Source organism: Ambystoma mexicanum, chromosome 8 (genome assembly GCF_040938575.1).
Source record: "Ambystoma mexicanum isolate Mex_15411 chromosome 8, UKY_AmexF1_1, whole genome shotgun sequence".
In the NCBI taxonomy this organism is placed as follows: domain Eukaryota; kingdom Metazoa; phylum Chordata; class Amphibia; order Caudata; family Ambystomatidae; genus Ambystoma; species Ambystoma mexicanum.
In genome coordinates this window covers 82,692,555-82,714,431 of record NC_090929.1, presented here as the reverse complement: position 1 = coordinate 82,714,431, position 21,877 = coordinate 82,692,555, and the positions used below count along the sequence as shown (strand labels likewise).

Genomic DNA, 21,877 nt, shown 5'->3' with positions numbered 1-21,877 from the left:
GTTCAGATGACAAGCACACCTACTGGACAGGCGCGTACTACACAACATATGGATAGACGATGTGTGCTCTTATGACACATGTTCCAACTGCACTCCTATAACATGGGCTCATATAACACGTGCAGCTTCAAGTGCTCCTACTACACACTCCCACTGCACATTCATCCATAATGCTCATCCGTAATGCGCACTCCTTCGACACACAACACACAACACATGGTACACAATCTTTACCACACATGCAATCACCTCCTTGGTATCATGGAGACTAGAGTACGCAAACGGCCTCTACCTTGGAATGCCAGAACTACTCGGAAAAAAATAAATAAAAGTCTAGCGCTCCAAAATAGTTTTGGCTGTGAATAGTTATTGGACAATATTTTCAAATTGATATTTTCATGATTACTTTACACAGTTCCATCGACACGTGTTTCCCCACAATTTGTGTGGTTCTTCAGGAAGGTTTTAATAGTTCAATAACACTCCTTGTCGGTGTATGAATCTGTACAGTTGTGAACATAGAAAAACTCAATGAACAACTGGGAATGGCTTTGACATTTTTAAAGAGGGTCTGGCTGCATCCAGTTTGGGGGCTCAACTTGCAGCTATTGGGTCTTTTAGGGACCATTGGGAAGTAACGTCTCGATTGCCTGTCAAGTCACCTTTTTCCCCGTGGTACCATCCATTGTTTTTTTAAGTCTGGCAGGAAGATCGGTTTGACTCTCTGTCCTTGAAGATGTTTTTTTTCTAGTGGACATTACATCTGCCAAACTGTGAGCTTTTTGTGTTGACCCTTCTCAGTTTCTTGTTGGAGGAGATTTTTTAAGCCCTAATTCTTCTTTCACACCTAAAGTTTGAACCCAGTTTCATCATCATCCAGAAATATGTTTACCAAACTTCTCACCTAATAATTGTAACTTTCTACTTCTAGATTTGGGTGGAGGAAGTATGTATATAGCGGGACCATACTGTGCCTGTCAGGAAGTCGAACTCTTTGTGTCTTCTGCAGTAAGACATGAAAGTTGCAAACCTTCCACTCCAATCCATGGGCGACCAGGTAGATGATTGTTCTGGTTTATGAGTGGCGGCAGGATCTTCTGCGTCTGTCCAGCGGGGCTCCACCAGAGACATGGTAGCCTCACAGGCTGAGGTTTAAGGGGTTTCTAAAATGGTCTCCCTCTACTTTTATTCTCCATTGTATACTTATTGTTGTCTCTACTAAAGCAACGTTTGGCGTTTTAGGTCTTTGGGCTGTTGATTAATGCTTTACCAATTAAAGAGTGTTTGTCAGCATAGCACAGTTCCAATTATCATTATAGTCAGGACCCTTGATATACCCTCAATGATATAGAACTGGACGTAGGGAGGAGGTCAATGAGGTAATGCCTAAATTACTTACGGATAGTCCACATTACCCAGAGTCCTACTCTTCCTCAGCACATCCTCTTTCCCTGCCTCCCTCCATGTAATTTGGCCTAGACTTTGATTTGTTGGACAATATTTTGAGTATTTTACTCTCTATTTTTAAACTTTGAGAGTAAATACGATTTTTCTCCTTCGCAAGAGAGTAGAAAGTATGTATGCGATATCCAGCCGACATAGGCAAAATGTTCCAACTGTATGGAAATCATCATCATGCGGCCGCGGGCCACATTGTGACAGAATAACAGGTTTCACTCACAATTAACAGATAACACACAGGGTGCAGTAGCACAAATATCTCACAAATGGAACAGATGAGCACCAACACCCTGAGCTTGCCCTGCACGCAAAGACTAGTTACATCCGCAGCATAAGCGGTTTAACATTTTTCTCACACAGAACAGGTTGACTTGTGTGGGAGCCTTGATGTCGTCCCCCACACAAATAGAAAAGGGCTAATCAAGGCAACCCCAATGCAAGCTTTCATCGTGTAGAACAGGTGGAGTGGATCAGTGCAAGGTAAAGCAAGGGGAGAAGATTCCCATATGGAGAATAGATTAGGAAATGTGTCTCCGCAGTAGAAGCTCCTCTTACATAAGACAGGTGCAGCATAGGCTTCAGGAGTGCACACTCCCCTCCGAATACAGAAAAGGTATCCTATGGACTTCAGTAGATCATTCTTTCCTCACAAGGAGCAGGAACGTTGTGGGTCTCAACAGTGCTTACCACAGATAAGTCGGTCACAGCGGGATAGTTCCACTCGCATAGAGAAAGAGCTCCATGGGAGGAATCAGTGGAAACACCACCACACTGTCACTTGCAATACAGAGACCCTTCATTTACCTCTTCACTCACTTAGAACATCATAAGCCTCAGCAGTCCAGATTCCTGTCACAAAGAACATGCCCAGCATGAGCTTTTGAGATCCAAGTTTCCCTTACATAGAATAGGGACAGCATTACCACAGCCAGTGGGAGCACCAGCCATAATATACTCAGCAGTGCAAGCTCCTCACAGACGGAACTAATATAACATTGTGAGTGACTAGTGCAAATACTAATGCTAATTCGATTCCCTAAAGTTCTAACTAGAAGGAATTCAGTCAATCATAATTTGAAAGAACTCAACTGTGGAACGACAAATGATTTATGTACCAATTTCCAGCCACTGGTTCACTTACTAAAGCATGTTGCAGAAGGTGATGTTAGTAAAATACAAGGGGTTAAGTCTCACAATACGCATTCCATTATTCCACTACAAAGGTCTGGACATTTGATCTATTCTGTATATATTTTAAGACACAAAAAACCTGGCCAATTACACAGTAAAGCAAACATGATTTGTACTGTGTGCTTTGAGATAGTAGAACTGTCTCTTGGTGGTAAATGAAAGACTAGAACTAGTACTACTTAATGGTATGGAAACGTTATGATATAATAGTGGAGAGAGGTAACGGCTCAATGTTAAAGTCTCCATCGAATCGAATCTCATTATCAAAAGGTTGGCTGGACAGAGTTAACGTACACACTTCAAAGGTTGGTTAAACAGACTATCGACTGATTGTAAAAATAACCACCGTGCTTAGAAGTTGAAAGAACCCTGTATGAAGCACTATATAAAAAAGTGAAATACCTACCTGGACTACGATGAACACTAACAGTTGAATTTGCACCCTAACTGCTGAATTTGCACCCTCCTGTCTGCACATTGCATTTTAGCCTATATTGTGATTTTTGAATTTAGGTCAATCCTTACTATTGAATCTGTACCTTCCTGTTTGCACATTGCACCTGTAGCCTATACTGTGTCTTTGAACTTAGGTGAACACTGTTGAATTTGCACCCTAACTGCTGAATTTGCACCCTCCTTTCTGCACATTGCATTTTAGCCTATATTGCGATTTTCGAACTTAGGTGAACCTTTCTATTGAATCTGCACCTTCCTGTCTGCACATTGCATTTTAGCCTATATTTTGATTTTTGAATTAAGGTGAATCCTTACTATTGAATATGCACCTCCTGTTTGCACTCTGCATTTTTTAGCTATACTATCATTCTTTGATCTCACTGTAGTATTTAGTATATCCATGGTCTATTACTCCATTGCTGCTTAATACACCACTGTGGCACCTAGCCCATACACAATCGTCTAGTCCTTACTGTATCTAATACCAGTATGTACCCTTCAGTGACTAACCAGACTATCTACACGATAGTCCTTACTCTGAGCACCACGCTCTACATTATGACACTTACCATTCCTACTAACAGGATGCTGCCCACTTTGACCTCCACTACCCTGCTTAACTCGTCCATTACATCATCCACAGACATGATAGACTCTATAAACTACTGCCTATGCAAGCCCTGCCCAACCACGGACAGAAACGTACGCCTAAGAGCGAGACTAGCCAAAATATATGAGCCCCCAATTAGGGCTCCCTATCGCCCCAGGACTAAGGATTCCAAGTACGCCCTTAGCTCCCTATAGCTGCCCTAGGCTTACAAAAAGTATAGTTAAGTACAGTAATCCTAAACCTCTACAAACCCCCCAAACCGGCCACACCAACCACTACGAGCCCCCAGATAAAAGGAGCCCTAATAAACTCCAGATCACTGGTAGCACACACTACGGAAATAGCCGATTTGATCCTGAAAGATGACAGACTTCCTCGCTATCACCGAGACGTGGCTATACCCAGCTGCAGGCCCTATGCTCAAGCTAGCAGTCCCTGATGGCTACTCCATCCTGAGACATGACAGACTAATATCCAGAGGAGGAGGCATCGCTATTATTTACACATGTTGCCTTGCTTTGAGACTAGCTACCCCTATTGACATCCACTCGTGTGAACTACTATCAGTCAAAGTCCCTTTGGCTGATGGCCAAACCTTGAATATCCATTTGATATACCGCCCTCCAGGCCCATCTGGCACCATCCTAACCAACAACCTTAAAAGCTCCTCGCAAGTAGTTCTACTTCGAGACTTGAACATGGGCTTCAACGACCAATCAGACCAGCTCGCCACAACTACAGCTAACACCCTATCAGAATTTGAATTCACCCAAAGAAGTAACACCGCCACCCACAACAAAGGTAGGATACTTGACTGGGTGGCAGACCATAATTGCCAGGCTAATATCCTGTTTATCACACCACTAGCCTGGACGGACCACCACCTTGTGTCCTTTATGCTTTCCACCAATAGACCTTCGCCGCCTTCTGTCCTTAGGGCTCCACCTACACTAATGGAAATAAAAAGAGTATTACTGTGGATAGGCTTATCCCGGCACTACTTCCCACTCTCAACTCACTCCCAGACAACACTGATCCTGAGAGATTGGTTGAAGAATATAATAAAATCATGACCACTTCCCTGGACCAGATCGCCCCCGCCAAACTGAGACCAAGCAAGCAGAAAACCCACCTGAATAAATGGTTTACACCTCTATTAAAAAATCTAAGACAACAAAAAAGAAATTGCGAGGCTAAATGGAAAAAACATCCATCAGAAGCCAATAAGCTCAAACTTACTAAATTGTCCTCCCTTTACAAAAAAGAAATATGCTTAGAAAAACGAATATCCTTTGACACACGTATATCCCACGCCAAATCCAACATAAAGGAACTTTTCACCATTCTTGAAGAAATAGAGACTCCGATAGCATTACCCCACACATGTATGAAAGATAAAAAATGGTGTGAATATATCCAACACGCCCTAGCCAATAAAATAGCCACTGTACAAAATAAAATATCTTGTAAAAGAACTGCCCTAAATGACCCTCCTGCATCTAAAACAACTGGTAAGGACAACACAGATTCTACCCGATTCAACTTTATCAAAGTTTCCATCCTGGAAGTGGAAAGAATTATTCTGTCCCTTAAACCCTCGAACTGTCAGGGAGACCTATGCCCTGCACAGCTTATCAAGGATGCTGCCCGAGATCAATCTCCTTTCATTACCAAACTCATTAATGCGTCTTTTTCCACTGGTATCATTCCCACTAACCATAAACAATCGTGGGTACTCCCACTCTTAAAAAAAACCCATCCACACAGACCAACTATAGACCCATCACTACTGTACCTTTCCTTCTCAAAATCTTGGATAAAATAGCATATACACAAATACAAAAGCACTTGGAACTACACCACTTGTTAAGAGCCAGACAATCAGGCTTCCGTCCCCAGCATGGTATGGAAACTGCCCTCATCGATCTTAAGACCCAAATCAATGAGCTCAAAGATAGTGGCAAGTCAGCACTACTACTCCTCCTAGATCTCTCAGCTGCTTTCCATCTAGTCGACCATACTATTCTCTGCAACCATCTAAACACAGCAGCACACTTCTCTGATGATGCTGTTACTTGGATCAGATCCTTCATAAAACGGCAGAACAATGAGGGTCTTCTCGCCGCTAGCAGCTGCAGACCCCATACCCATCACCTGCGGTGTGCCCCAGGGATCATGCGTCTCGCCTACACTATACAATATCTTCACAAAGCCCCTTTTCGATGATCTGGATCATCTTGGTATCACCTACACTAACTATGCAGATGATACCCAGATCCTCCTCCCGCTTTCAGGGGATTATGAAAAGGATTTGGCCTTGGTGAATAGAGTGTATATCATCATCCAGGCATGGATGGCAACATATGGTCTATGCTTGAATGATGATAAAACTGAACTAATCATCCTGGGCACCCCGTCCAGCCTAAAGAAACTAGACTCCAACTACTCCTCATTCATAATCGAAGGAAACATCATAAAAGTAGAACGCAAAGTAAAAACACTTGGCTTTTATCTAGACTAAACCTTTCATTCACTAAACAGGTCAACTCCCTGACATCCGCCACGGCCTACACATGCAAACTGATACGCACTGGCAAACCATTCCTCTTGATAGCAGCTGCATTACCCTGGCCAGAGCCCTCATCCTGTCGCGCCTGGACTACTGTAATGCCCTTTACCTAGGATCAACTAAAGCCACCATCAAAAGAATACAAACTCTACAAAACAATGCTCCTAGAGCGGCCGTAGGCATCACCAGAAGAGACCACATTTCAGAGATTGGTCGACAGAACAACTGGCTCCCAACCTATGACAAAGTCCTCCTAAAAACTCTGTTGCTTACCCACAAATCTCTCAACAATGCCGCACCTATCTACTTGGCGGAGGGATTCCACAAACAGACCTCCATAAGACCAGTGAGACTAGCCAACAGAGACTGACTCTCCATACCATGCTTCAAACGATCCACAATTGGAGGTAACAGCTTCCCGGTGAAAGCGGCCAAACTATGGAACTCTCTGCCTCCCAGTTTGAGAACAGACCAATCTTACCACAAGTTTAGATCCAACATCATCATGTGGCTGAAATCTAATAACTTGCATCAATAACCCCTGCTTAGGATACAGTTTGAACTGATGGCTACCACCATGGTACCCACCATATCATATGATATCTTTACTCTTATGCTAGTATGAGGATAATTATTTCCATTCAATCGGTTTTTTGTCTGTATGCAATTCCCTATGGAAAATGTCTGCATAGTCTTTTGCTGTACACTATGCCTGTAAATAAGCACCCTCTGTATATACACCCTGGTAATTGTTACCTGTATGTAAACTGTACATATTCCTGTGTAACTAAGCTTTGCATATTCTTGCCCTGTTACCCTAGGGCAGAGGCCTTCAAACTGTGGGGCGCGCCCCCCCCTTTTTTTTTTTTTTAAAAAGATTGGAGGAAATGGGAAGGGCCAGCTCACATGGTCAGACTGGGCCATAAAACGGTCTTAGGCACCAATGAAAAAATGGCCAGCAGTTGCAAATGATTATTCAGTGTTAGTCACAGACTGTTTGAACAGTACCCAAGGGGTTGTTTTTTGTTCAAATGTAAACAAATGGTGATATTTAAAGAATATTTATTCAGCAACAATGGTCAAAACTACTAGCTGCATAGTGAAGTAACTCCTCAAACTGGCCCACATTGGCCAAAAAAGTGGCCCATTTTTACTGACCTACACTAGCATTTTGCATTTTTGGTACGGTCATCGCCCTATAGGCCAGGAGATAAGACTTTAAGGAGGAACGGAAGGAGGGGTAGGAGGAGATAGAACGGATATGGAGAGGTAGGGAATTCCAATTTAGGGGGGCGAGGAGCTGAAAGGAACGGTAGCAGGAAGGGGCACAGGGTGGTGGAGGAATAGGTCACGAGAGGGAGTATAGACAGAGGGGAGGGTGGAGAGGTAGGGAGGGGCAAGGTTGTGAAAAGATAGAGTGATAGAGGGATTTGAGGGTAGCAAGATAAGAGGCAGGGAGGCCGAAGAGGAGAGCAGATCAGTAGAATAGACAGGAAAAGATGAGGGATGAGATTAAGAGTTTGGTAGCGTGGAAGGTGAGGAAGATCGGATTTTACGAACATTAAAGAGGTGATAGCGGCAGGCTCGTGAGGTTATAGAAATGTGGAGAGTAAATGAGAGGTTAGAGTCGAAGTAGAGGCCAAGGTTACGAGCAGAGGATGAGAAGGAAAGATTGGAGGGTGGAAAGAGGATAGAAGGGGAGGGGGGAGGAAGTGTGTTGGCAGGGAAGAATAAGACTTCAGTCTTATCAGTGTTGAGGGAGAGAAAGCGGTAAAGAGATTAGTGGGAAACACTGAAGGAAGACCACACATGTCCGGGTTCCGTATTAGCAGACTCCTGTGCAGGGCACAAGGAGGCGATGGAGCTGATCTGTAAACGAATAGTTTCAATTTTTGGGATAAAAAAATAGAGCGAGAGTGAATCCTGAGTTGGTACTACTGATGCAGAGCCCTCAGGAGCCAAAGATACCAACTTCACGACAGCGAAGAGCTCCTTAGAGCTAGTCAGTCACTCCATGCTCCTGTTATCAGGTCCACCCTACCAAGAGCACTTGCACTGCACTTACTCTGACAGTAATACTCGCCTACCGACTTCGGGGGATAAACTTAGCTCCTTATGTGCTGCCATTAGTCCTGCAGCTCCAGCTCCCTCACTCCTTTACTGCTGAGCTGCACTCAGGAGCTGCTCTTTAGCTCCGGCTGCTCTCGCTGCTCCCACAGCGCGCTCTCAGCCCCGACAACTGGCACCTCCAAATCAGCCTGCACATAAAAGCACCTACTAATGGAACAGTGAGGGGGCAACCCCGACCGTCCAACAAAGCGGAAACAAACACAACCTCTGAAAATGCAGAGGAAAACCAATAGCAGCCAGGCCGGCAACGCATGGAAAATCAGTAGATAGATCTCCATTGTGTTGTACATGCTACAACACGCTCAGAGATTCTATCTACTCCTTACACCCCCTCCGGCTCTCACAGAACACTGCGCGCCCTACCAGTCCAGGTACCCACAGGTGCAGGGAAGCTCAGCCTCTGTTTTAATAATCCAAAATTTGGATTATAAGTCGTGTCACTTCCAATGCTAGAATCAATTCAGCCGTAGTATTGGATTGGCTCTTGAACACAGACATTCGCACGGAAAGCACCACACAATGCCCAGACGTCAAGATGCACCTCGAGCTAAACAGGCCGCTTCAGACATCAATCTGAATTGCTTTTCATACAAAGATATGCAATGCTGCTTAAACATCCTAACAGTGTATTACATTTATGGAAAACCTTTCCTACACAATAATGCGCAACAACACACCATATGGATGCATATTGAGGATAAATTCACACAGGAACTCTAAAAAAACAAGTTTGTGCAATACAGGCCAGCTGTCACTGAAAAAGCTTAATTAGTTACAAAGGATACTTCCCAATTATAACTCAGTTTTCCATTTTCTTGACGATAAGTTCCTAAACTTCTAGGAAAATAAATATGCATAATGGGTCTCATTATGGGTTCGGCGGTAACCGTGCCGGTGCTACCGGCGGGTTGCCACCAGACCTGTAATGATTTACCAGTGCCTGACTACCCGGTAACACCAGGGGGATTACAACCCTGGCGGTCTGGAAGTCAGGCGCCGGCAAATTGTAAATCCCCATTCCCATAGAGTCCTTTGGGACTCTATGGGAATGGGGACCACGGAAGCATTTAGGAATGGAATTGCATGACTGTTTTAAAAAAATAATAGGTTGACACATGGAAGTCTTTGCCAGACAGAGTATAGTTAGCTCAATAAAAGTATCATCCCAATTACTTCTGGTCCGCAGTTATTTGAAGAATAAAGAAATGTTGCCTAACACTCCGACTAATGCCTTTGGCACTCAAGGACGGTTGAGAGGATTATGATTGCACTCTCTCTGCATTAGCTCCTTTGAACTTGCAGTGAACAGTGAAAAGAGGGTGGAGAGAGCCATGAGGGGGAAAAGAGGAATGTAGGGTGAGCTGTGCTTTCATTGAACAGGGTAAAATAGCTAGCTTTGCTACACAAGTGTCAATTTAATTGGCAAACCTACAGTTGCATAGCCAATTGCTATGCGACTGTATGCCTTGAAACATCCTGTATTTCATTCAAGGCTACATCAATTAAAGTGTCCCCTTACATGACAGAAAAGCGTGCCATTTCTGGGGGCCAGTGCAACTCCAAAAGTCACAACATTGCGAGACTGGAAATAATGCTAGAAAGCGAAAACTAGGGAACAGGCCTACTCCCGTTTCACATCAATACAGCAAAACGATCACACAACTTCATCACTACTGAGGTCCAAGAGATCCTCACAGTCATCCTAGGACATGGACACATAGCATCACTCTTGTAAAGCTTGTATTTACCTTTGTACATTGGTCTGCTTCTTTCTAGCTAGGATTGTGCTATATAGACACTGTACATACAAACAATATAGGACTGAGATAGTGGGGAGAGGGCTAATGTTAATAGGGATTACAAGTAAGTAATCTTGGCATTAGTGCCCTCTAGTCATGCGCCAATCTGTTTCAGTAATGCCTTCCTTACTGTTGAAATTCAAATATTGGTTATTGAATTTAGCAAGACATGTATCAACAGACCTATCCAGTTGTAAACATACGGCGAGTATAGATTTGTGCATTTGAATACTGCTCGCAATGTGTTCAAGTCAAAGTCAAACGTATGCAGTTATAGTTGTAGACGGATCAGGACATGTATAATAATAATAGTAAAAGTATTAAATTATGCTGGAATAACGTTTAAATTGAGGTTGAATTAGCAAACTTTGAGAGAAGACAGCAAGCGTTAGGGAGTAAAGGACGAGGGGGTAGGGGAGGATCACAAATACAAAGCAATGGGTAAGTGAAAAGGAGTTGGCAGTTTCCAACGCATCTGTTAAGTAGGAAAATTGGTGTTTTCTTTGGTGTGTTATATAAGAACCATGGGTATGTGGTGAAAGGGAGGTGGGTTTATGTTGCCATCTGCATTGTTAGCACCCACGAGAGGATGGAGAGAGAATAGAGAGGATGGAGAGAGAATAGGAGAAATCTAGATGGGTCTTTCTGGGTGAGAAAGGGTACACAAGTAGTACTAGTATTAGTGTGGCCAAGTTTAGAAAATGGTTCAGCAGAACACTTTCGATGTATTAGCGCATCAAATTGGCATGCATTGTACACATTTCCATACAGTGTCATTCACGTTGATCCAACACACACTACCGACCCCCCTCCACCCCCCCCAATCAACTCTTTGGTAACATTAGTGCAGATGGCATTTTAACATTATTAGGGTATTTCTAAGTGCAGATCTAGCTTCGGGAAACAACAGAGCGCTTTACAAGTCATAGGGGGGGTGACACAGTGAGGGAAGGGAAGATGCAACAGAGTGGGGAGCTGCCAATGGGTGTGCAGGAAAACTAGCAATTTGGCAGAAGGAACCTACAAGCAAGCAGGTGAGGAAACAGGGGGCGGGGCAGATTGTGTGCGTTTTGTTTCTTAGCAATACGGTTCATGAAGTAAGGGGGGACAGAATTGTGTAGGCAACGGTGGGTGATAGTGAGGAGTTTAAAGTCAATACGAGCTTTGATGTGGAGCCAATGAGCCTCCCATCCGATTTGTGAATTGTGATCAGAGCGCTTCATGCCCCAAACAGCTCTGAGAACATTATTTTGGAGCAGTTGAAGTTTGTTGATATTTTTTGTAGAGGTCCCTGCTAACATGGCATTGCAGTAGTCTAATTTGCTGCCAATGATGGCTCTGGCTAGAAGTGAGGCAATTTTTGGGAGTAAGGAATCTTCTGGAGAGGTTAATGAGTTTGGTGGAATAGGCTGCAGAGGAAGCGATTGCTTTGACATATTACCAGTCGCTAAACAGCACCCTTCAATTTTTTAGTCCCTACATTATTTCACACAGCATTATGGACCAGGCTTGGACTGGCCTATGGGGCGATGTCCAAATTGCCAGCCCATGTCTATAGTGTGGGACAGTTTCATGAGTTACTGCACTAGTTTTGACCAATGTTACTAAGCAAATATGCTTCGAAATGCTTTATTTACAACACATTTTACCCAAAACACCCCCTTGGGTAGGACTCAAACAGTCTGTTCTGAAAGATAATGTATTGCAATGTGTGATCGTGGGCAACTATTTAACTGGTGCCCAGACAATATCATATCCCAATCCGACCCTAATACGAACCTTTCCCATTTCTCATCCCTCACCATTCACCTTTCTTAAGGGACAAAAGCCCCTGGTAATAGTCGCCCTCCATTCCATCAATGTCTAATTCCCCCCACACCCTAAGTTTAGGAGAATGGATGTGTGAGACAATTGGCCAGTTTAGTAACTATCTCTACGTGGATATGAGCAATTGGTAGTAGTGATTTGAGACTAGAATAGAACATGGGCTGGCTCAGCTATATCATCAGTGAAGAGTGCCATAGGATAGGTTTGTTTGCCAATTTTCAGTTGTGATACCCTCTCGGCAGGGTAATGACTTCCTTTTAACCTCCCTTTACTGTTGCTTGGATACATTGCACTACTGCTTGCTCTGCCTTTCGTAGTTCCTATTACTGTTACTTCGATATGCCCTTATTTGGGGCTCACGTGCAGTGTTGCCAACTTAGCGACTTTCTCGCTATATTTAGCGAGAAAGTACACCCCCCCAGCGACTTTTTCGTTAAAAAGCGGCTAGCGACAAATCTAGCTACTTTTTTCAATTGGTTTGGAAACTTGCTCATTTATGCAAGTTTCCAAACCAATTGAAAAAAGTGTGGCCATTCTCCCGTTTTCTGATGGGAGTAATGCAAAAACACAGTGAACTTAAAAGGGAGGTGTTCAGTGTTAATCATAGCAATTTTATTGTTCTTTAAGTAGCCAGCCCGCCCCCAGAAACGCTCTAGGGAACTGTATGTTAAGGGGATGGACCTAAACAAAATGGTTAAAAGGGGAGGGGGCCAAAGTAAAAGCCACAAATCTTAGGGGGAAAGAGGAGGTATTTATGCAAATTAGGTAGTGACGTCATCTAGCTACTTCTGGCGACTTCTAGGGGAGCCAATAGCTACTTTCTTCACTGAGGAGTTGGCAACACTGCTCACGTGTGACTCTGTACCTTGTTGCCCTCGCCAAGCTTTAGGGTGGGGTGCTGCAGCAGGAAGCTCCGGATATCCTCGGGGAGCTCGTTCATCATGGGAAGAGACAGGCAACGAGGTCCCTACTTTGACACCCTACATACAGCCACATGGGAAACCGGAAGTAGAACCAATACAGAACACAGAAAGAGGACAAACTTGATGTACCATGAGCGCCGAAGAGGTACTGCCGTAAGAAAGCATTCTCGTGACAAATTACCGACACTATAAGATGATGTGAGGAATAAGTTTGAGAAATAATTAAAAAGTGGTAAAGCAGAAAACCCAATGCCCTGACATTTCCCCATGAATCCAATGTTAGCGATCAAGCGGAGCCCTGTAGCAAGATGGCCGCCACATTCAGTCAGTAGCCTGTCACAGTCCGCTTTCTATGTCCACGGTGCAGTCTTGTTATGATCCGGAAGTGAGGACTTTCCCGGTGACAGGGGCAAGCAGGAAGAGGGAAAGGTGAAGGCCAGGTGCATGAAGTACATTTATTAGTGCATGTGAAACCGCTGTTACTATTACCTTATTGATGCTTATTTTATTGAAAGGTCGAGAGACAACCCTGCAGAGAAGCCGACAGGTTAAACAGCGATATCTGCAGCGAGTGCCTAGCGCGCCGTGCTGCTATATTACCAGCCCGAACTAACTGTACCAGACCCCCAAAGTGCCACGGGCTCTTACTGTATTCCACAGAGAAAATAAGAGTGCCAAACTAGTCCACCATATATGTCGCGAATGGATGCCAGGCTTCATGACTATGCTTTTTTTGCAAACTGAAATTGTGTGTTAAAATGCACGTTTCTGTACTGCTGCCAATGATCACCGTAGCAGAGGCTCTGAACCAAATTGTGCTTCCCATAAAGGTATGGAGCCAGCCTCAATTTTTTTTAGCACTGTTGTAAAAAGCGTGTCACTAGTATGGCCATGAGCAATCCCCTCCAGACCTTCATGCCCACTATCAATTGTGCCTGCTTTATGTACTCTGGCCTTGGTAACCCTTAGCATGCATAAGCAGTCTTTGTTCCCAACTAACCCGAGGAAAACGCGTGAAGCGTAGGAGTCAGTGTTGCTACGTTGTTGTGCTGGAAACAAACAGGCACCTCCTTAAAGTCACTACATGTCCCAGCATAGCAAACAATCGCTTCTGTATCTCATCAGGAACTGTATGTGGGGCCAGCAGATTACATACAGATTGTTGCAGTAGGTATATTTACCCATTGGGCAGGGACGTTTTTCGACAAAATGCCAGGGGTAGCGGAAGTGACATCACACGACCCTTTACCTCTGATGACATCATATGAAGTTATGTAATTTGACCCCACCCTGAAGTGACATCACGGGAAGTGATAAAACGCAACCTTTCACCCCTTGACAAAACAGAAAGTGGCATCACATAGCATTGTTCCTAAGAACACTACGAAAAATATGGTTACGATATCACCATGTGGTCTACATTTCACACAAGAATTGATCACCATATGTATCGTTAATATCAGTGTGTCTAGGCCCATATTACCAAATTATTGTGAATGCAAGCAGACGTCTAAGGCCAAATGATAATGTATTATATAGAGCTTACGCTTAAGCACTTTATATAGAGCAAATATACATACCATATCACCCATCCTGTGTTGGTACTCATTTATCAACCTCAGAAGGATGAAAGGCTGAGTTGGCCTTGCCGAGACTTGAAACCTGCAACCTGCAGATCACACACATCGCAGAAGCTAGCACTCAACCCACTGAGCTATCTTACTGGCTATAGTAAAATGAGCAATTACATGTCTGAATGTTCTCAACGTCAGAAGGCTAATTACTCTGTAGTTGATACCATTAAACTGGTAACTGAGATTTAACAGCAGGCCAATTCATCTGCAGGTCTTGTGCAAAGTTGGCCACATGTCAAGCACTTTTCAGGCTTCAGAGGGTTGCAAAATACACACCATTGGAGGGTTCATAACTGTGTATTACAGATATCCCTTACTCTGGGCACTCGTTAACCTCGTACATGCAAACAAACATCCTGGACTGCATGCTATGGAGTTAAAAAAGATAGACCCATTACAACAAAGCATTATTTGTGGCACAATGAAATCATGGCCTTTTTATGTGCTATGGTCAAACAATTCTACACTATACACAAGCTTTTAGGCACAAGGATGTTGTCAATTGAACTATGACACCGAGATGAAATGTCTTGTGATGATCGTAACAGAGACAACTGCAGAAAATAAATGCTACAACTGCAACTTGCGAAAAGCAAAATACATAGTCCGAAATGGATGCTTATTGTACTCTAAATACTTTTTGGACGTTTTTCTGCATCGTGAATTTGAGGTGTTTAAGAACAGACTTAATCATTGACTCGCCCCCAGAAGTGTGTTTGAAATAAACCTTTAATGAGTCTAGCAATTATTGTATAGACTTCCAGGAAGACACATTATTTGTTATTCCCATTCTTACTTATTTAGGGTCACTGCTCAAAATGCTACGCTTGTGGAACCCCCCTTTTTTTTTTTTGGAGGCCTGAACTAAAAAAGCCAGTCACTCCAGAAACAAAGAGCCACATGGCACTGGCCACAGCCCAGGAGCTTCAATTTAAAAAAAGGTTTTTTCTTTTTTTAGGGGTAGCAAGGGTGACCACAGGGGTAGCAAGGGAGACCCCTGGCGCCACCCAAATGACATCCCTGCCATTGGGCAGTCTTGGCATATTGCAAACCTGAGATTGAAAATACACACGTGCGCACACGGTATTCCTATGAGACCAGGAGGTTGAATGTTTTCTTCGTCCCTTCCTTAATCTATTTTGCCTTGCTTTTGCCCGTTGCATCCATCTTCCACCCAAAATGTGGGGATATTCAGTTTTAAAAAGAGACGCTAATCTTTGGGAGGTGTGAGCCATAAAAAAAGCTGAGTAAAGCAGTTCCGTCTTTGGCTTCTTCATGGTGGGTATTTTGATATTGGTGGGGCAGGGTGTCTCCTCTGCCACTATACACTTGCTGCCTGTTAATGATTGTTTAAACACTCTGCCCCCACAGGTGAGAGATTTGGCAGGCTCTTACTGCAGCACCCCTTTCCCACCAGTGTGCCGGGCTGAGCATCATTGCAGAATTCTGCCTTGTAACTTGCTTGGTGGCTAGTTCCACCACTGATCCCATAGGTCAGTTACTTAAAAGTGTTTTTCTATTTAAACTAACTGGAAAAACATTCTTCAATTTTGGAGTGCTATAATTCCTTTTAGAATTTTCAGATGTCGAAAGTGATCAGTTTTAGAATTGTGTTCAATAACTATATCTACTTTATATTGTTTTATTGCCTAATATAATAATCATGGTCATTTTGTCAAGATTGGGAAGGGGAACAAGCAAAAGGTTCAGGGTTGGAAGTCATTTAGTTTCTGCTTATGTTAATCATCTTTTTATACTGCGCTATATCTCCACACTAGTGGTCTTACGGCACCAAGGCCTTGTCTGAGCCAATGTGTATTGTAGATATACCATCCTGAAAGCAGTGTAGAGTAAATGGAGTAGAGAAGATGATGTATCAAAAAAGCAAACCGGGGGCTATGATATAATATATTTCATTTATATCGCGCTCGTACACAAATGCTTCAGAGTGCGACCAGGCAAAGGGAGGGGAGCAGGGGAGAACAAAAACAACGATCTTACTAGGCCCAGTGACACTGTGAAGGCGCAAGTGCATGGGAAAGGGAAAAGGGGGAAGTGCATGGAAGGGGGGAGAGGTGGAAAGTGCGGAAAAGAGGAGAGTAAGAATAAAGAAAAAGTAAAATAAATAACTAGATAAAGGTGGTAGTGCAACAAGCAAGTGGCAAGTGCTACGTTAAGCAGATAGGGTATGTCTGATAAGTGCCGAAGAGAAGTGGGTGGGGGACTTTATGGGTACAGATACAGACCCCAGTGCAAGGGGTGGCCTGGAGGCAGTGCAGGAGGGTGGCAGGGTGAGCAGGTACCTGGGCCTGAAGGACAGAGGGTGGCCAGGTGCACGGTGCCGAGAGAGAAAACAGATTAGCTGGGGAGAAGAGGGGCAGAAGCGAAGAGGAAGGTCACATGACAATGTGTTTTAAGAAAAAGTGGCTGAGAACAAGGGAGGAGAGACCGGAATATTTATTTAAGTGACTATTTGGAGAATGCGCTTGAATTAAAGAGGAGGGAGGCAGCGCTATTGGTGGAAAATGGGTGCACGGTGGACCCATTTGCATGGGTGCTATGCTCGAGCTTTGCGTATTTGTGTGTTGTCCAAGAATGCTTTAATAGGTGTACCACGTTTGGCCAGATATAGGTTCTGGGGTCTGCCAGACCAAATGATCAGAGGTGATAAGGCCAAGAGTTGAATGTGAGAAAGGGGAAGGCTCGGACACGGAAGGGAAACTGGAAGAGGGACTTTAGCAATACTCCCATCATGGTCTCTTGGTGAGAGAAACATTGTTGAGGTGCGTAGAAGTCCGTGGCGGAATTCTGCATGGATGTGCTAAATGTCTCCACATTGGTTGAAGTCTCGTTATTAGAATAGGTAGGTCAAAAACTATTTGAGAGGGTTCGCACATATCCTAGATAAATCATGCAAAATGGGGGTAAGAATTATGTAAGGGATGGCGAGATGCTGTAAATGCATAGTTATTTAAGGCATATAAACCTTTCAGATCACAATTCGTGTATATTAACACAGCAGTGGGATGCAATTTTAGTAACAAAGGATTAGCAGCAATTTAACATAAACATCACATGGTTCTATTCTAGGAGAAAACAGCAGCCTTAAGTTTCAAATAATAACAGCAATTTCAATGGTTCAGTTCTGAGAGAATAGAGAACAAGAGTTGGGGCTGGTAAATCAGATCTTGTATTTAGCATTTCTTTGCGTGATGTTGGAGCCAGTGGTTAATTGCTGTCCGGTTCAGATATTTAATTGTTCAAGTACTCTAGTTGGTGTTGGAAGAGCCATCTTGTAATGTCTTTCTTGAAAGCGTGAAAGGAAGTAATGGCTCTAATGCCAGTAAGCAAGGAGTTCCATAGCTAGAGGGCAAGGTGGGAGAAAGTGAAACCGCCGAAATTAATATTCTTTTTTTTTTCTCAGTACCTTCACTGCAGCGCAATCCTCCACGGACTGCAGGTCCCAAAAGTCCTTGCCCCACAGGAGCGCAACAGCGCTCAGAGCATAAATAAAAACGCTGGCTGCTCACCTGTGGCAACTTCCTTCTGCCACTTGGCCCCCAAACTCTCACCCGGGTCCGAGCTTCCTCCTGCTCACTGGATGGGCTACAGGACTCTCCCGCAGCCCTTCTTTCTTTCAGCCACACGGCCCCCTTCACCAGGGTCCATCTGATACCACGGCCATCTCCTTTGTTGGCACCATAACAGAAACCTCCCAATTTTGTAAGCAAGCGAGAACCACCACAAGAGACGGGTAATTTGAAGCGTGGGTGGGTTGCAACTCTTAGAAGAGCCTTATTAGCTTGATGCAAACAGAAACAATGAGCTTCTTTTGAGTACCAGGCCAAATGGTGCCATAACGCAGCATATATTATGGACATATGTTTAAAGTGTGCACCTCGCACCAGGTGATACCTGATAACCAGGGGCTGCTTTTAACGCCTGCTCATTAGGTATTAATTACAATCTCTGCATTTAAAAAAAAAAATGATTTGATACGGACTTTGTGAAGAGAATATATATTGGTTGCCCTGATCTTCAGCATCATGGACTTGGCGAGCATGCAGAGGCAGGACTCTCTAGCAGCAGTGTCTCTGCATGGATTTTGGTAGCCGGGCAGAAGCAGATGCGGGAACGCAGTGCACAGTGTGTGCTCTCTTAACTCCCTGGTTGTGCCATCCGTGTAGCCCCTTTTCCCCCTGGCCGTCACTTGGGAACAGAGTATGGCATAGCAACTGAATTGAACAGTAGGATGTACAGTATCCATAAGGATATAAAAGGTATTTCTGATTATTAACTAGCTGCAGAAATAGAAGTGTCTCCACACAGGTTATCCTCGATAGAAGCATTGCCCTGTGCTGTTCTGCTTTAAACCCTTCAACCGGTTGCTGCAGTGCTCCGGAACTCTGCTTTCAGCACAGTGCGGCTCCCGGAAGTCCATTCGGTAGAGTGGACTTTCTTTGAACATCTCCTTTCTCAGTAGAGCCACCGTGCTCCGAGGTTGCTTCCTCTGCACGGGTAGCCGACCTAGAGTGGTGTGGGTCCTCCAGACTCCTTCCTCCTCACTCTCCTCACGGGCTCGATCGCCCCATTCACCTCTTAGCTCTTGTCTTGTCCCTCTCCAACATGGCAGCCCCTGCAGGGACTGGGCGGCAGGCTGGCTCGGCCTCGTGGACGAGGCCTGGTGCCGCTGGACTTCACGGAGGGCCTCTACCCACAGCAACACCTCTCTTGGTAACGGCGAAGAGCGCGACCATACATCTACATGCTCCTTTTCTCCTCTGCTAGGCATACTGAGGTGTGCTTTATTCTGCAGCAGATCTATACAGTTTTCCTGGCCTAGAACTTTCTGTCCCGCTGCAAGAACGTTCCAAGTAGCATGGGGCCAAGGATTGCATCACCCTTTATGGAGTTAATGCATCACAGTCCCTCACAACCTTGCTCCAAGTCTCCAGTACGGATGAAGAGAAGACGCCTTCTTGAGAGCATTTCTGAATTTTACTCAATCTGCTCAGCATAACATTGCACATTTGTAAGAGGGGGATTACATCTGTATAAGGCAATTGTGCCCTCCCCACTGGGACCTAGCACTCAAGGAGGTTAGGTGTGCTCTTGTGCACGAGAGTTGAAGGTGGGCCAGATGGAGAGAATTCCCACCCTGCACAGCCTCAATGCAGGACACAGCTCAGGACCGTCCTTCGGAATGAGGTGGAGTTGGCGACCCGAGGTAAACCAACAGGCAGATGCTTGCCCATGTGGCAAAGATTAAGGGCAAGGGAACAAAAAAAATAGCGAGCCAAGACTGCTATTTACAAGTATAACAGCTTATCAATGGGTATAGAAACTGGGAACCGGAAAGCACTGCTCTCCTGTAAAACAAGATATGGTCATTCAGGAAAAGGGCATTCGCCCAAAACCCGTTGTTGCCAACAGATAGTCCTTATGCTCTCTTGCTAGGGAATTCCCCCAATAAATGTATCTTGCTTCAAACTTACTACGTTAAAACCATGTACAGTCATTTCCTTTTCCAAAGTGCATATTTAATGTTTTCACACCTCTCGTTATCACAAAATTCATAAAAAAGAATACAACCCCAAATCCGAGTTACACTATTAACTCGGATCTAACGTTTGTGGTAATTAACGACTTAAGTAGAGTAATTACATACTCTTACTGTGTTTGCTGTGCTAACACTGTTTCTCAACACCCACATCAAACGTTATTTTACATCAAAAAACAAAAGAACATATTTTCATTTTCAAATGTTGTTGCCAGCGCGTTTCGGATATTCAGTTATATCCGTCTTCCTGGGCTAATCTGATGTGTTTATACATTTTTTCTCAATGTCTTGTATTCTACCAAGAGAAATAGTATATATCAAAATGTATATTTTACTACATTTCCATTCAGAACCAACTCGTTTGTTTGCATGTTTATTTCACACACCTGAAAATCTCACTGATGTATCACTGTGTTCAATTATCGAAAATCAAAAAACAAACCTATCGTAATGTCAAAACTTGACACTAAATTCAAACCGACTTAAAAGTATTCAATCCATTAAAATCAAAGTGGAGCACTGATGTCCACAACTCACCCGACTTAGTCGGTTTTGTTAGAAACCCAAGTGTGCTCTCCTGAGTAGGACCCAGGAATCCCTTATCCAGGTGGCCAGGACACGACCAATTCTATTGGATTCAGTTCCTGGGGGTGGACTGGTGGGGCAGGATCACCTAGGTAGGGGAACCCAGAGTCATGCTCTGTAAAACGCCCCAGGTGAGACGCAGTATAACACCGGGAAGACGACGAGGAGGAACAAATCTCAGAGAATTTTATAGGTAACTCCAGATCAACCTCCCTTACACCCAATGAATCTCCCTTCACTAAATCCAACAACCCCTCCACTGCTGGTAACCCTATTGGGTATCCAAACCCTGAGGGCGTGGCAAACTACATCTCACAGAATCCCTGTTGTCTACTCGAGCACTCCCAGTCATTCTTCTTACTGTCTCTCTGATTATTATTTCCTGGACTCGTCTTCTTTAACCAAACATTACAGTTCCCACAATCCCCCTTGTTCATTTCAAAATAATAATCCCAGTCATTCCTGCTTGCTCCATAAACCTTACCCCGCAGGATGTCTGGAAAGGTTACCACCCATCTCTTTTGATACAAACAAGTTCTCCCACTGTGATAAACAGCGGATTAAAACCAAAGCCGTTTACCAGACCTGTCCCAACACAAGGATCAGGCAAAGTCAGGCAATAGACAATAACCACCTACACCTGATGGCCCTTTACCTTCCCCACAGGGAGAAAAGGCAGAGCACAAAAGCTCACTTTGAGCAAGGCCGAACGCACGAGGAGACAGCTACACCAAAATGGCAGTAATGGAGAAGAAAAGCGGTGAAACCTGGTATTATCCTTGTCTTCAGAGAGCAAAGAAGCCAACAGGTTCAGCACAGCCGGTGAGTCGGAGGAAGCTGATATCAAACCGAACTGTGTTAAGCCCAAGGTTGCGAGTAGCAACATTTTGAACGCAAGAAGAAAGTTGTGTGTATGTTTGAACTTTAAAGAACGCCCAGTTGATGTCCAAGTGCAGAGGGGTCTGGCGCCACGTGGGCACTCATTTGAATGGCCCTGACCGGGACCTGTTTTTGAAACTACAACAGCCAGAAGGCCCTAGGAAAAAGTGGCGTGGATCGTTAGAGTGGTCCTACAAGGGTCACGTCAAATCCCTTGTACAATCGAAAGTCTCTGACCCTTCGCTTTCTACTA

General features: G+C 44.2%; 2 protein-coding genes across 7 annotated transcripts in view; one reads left to right on the top strand and one right to left on the bottom strand.

Annotated features, from left to right (window-relative positions):
• Positions 1 to 13,044, bottom strand: part of SURF2 (surfeit 2) — a 70,066-nt gene extending 57,022 nt beyond the window's left edge. Inside the window, exon 1 of the mRNA XM_069609347.1 lies at positions 12,909 to 13,044. Within this exon, the coding sequence (XP_069465448.1) occupies positions 12,909 to 12,986 (78 nt within the window). The 5' untranslated portion in view covers positions 12,987 to 13,044. The remainder of the gene's footprint in view (positions 1 to 12,908) is intronic.
• SURF1 (SURF1 cytochrome c oxidase assembly factor) overlaps positions 12,976 to 21,877 on the top strand; it is a 147,211-nt gene continuing 138,309 nt past the window's right edge. Inside the window, exon 1 of one of the 6 annotated variants that reach the window (XM_069609342.1) lies at positions 12,976 to 13,111. In XM_069609342.1, the coding sequence (XP_069465443.1) occupies positions 13,097 to 13,111 (15 nt within the window). In that variant the 5' untranslated portion in view covers positions 12,976 to 13,096. Of the gene's footprint in view, positions 13,112 to 13,291; positions 13,797 to 21,877 lie in introns of those variants that run through there. The other 5 variants (XM_069609345.1, XM_069609344.1, XM_069609346.1 and 2 more) reach the window with 5 other exon arrangements.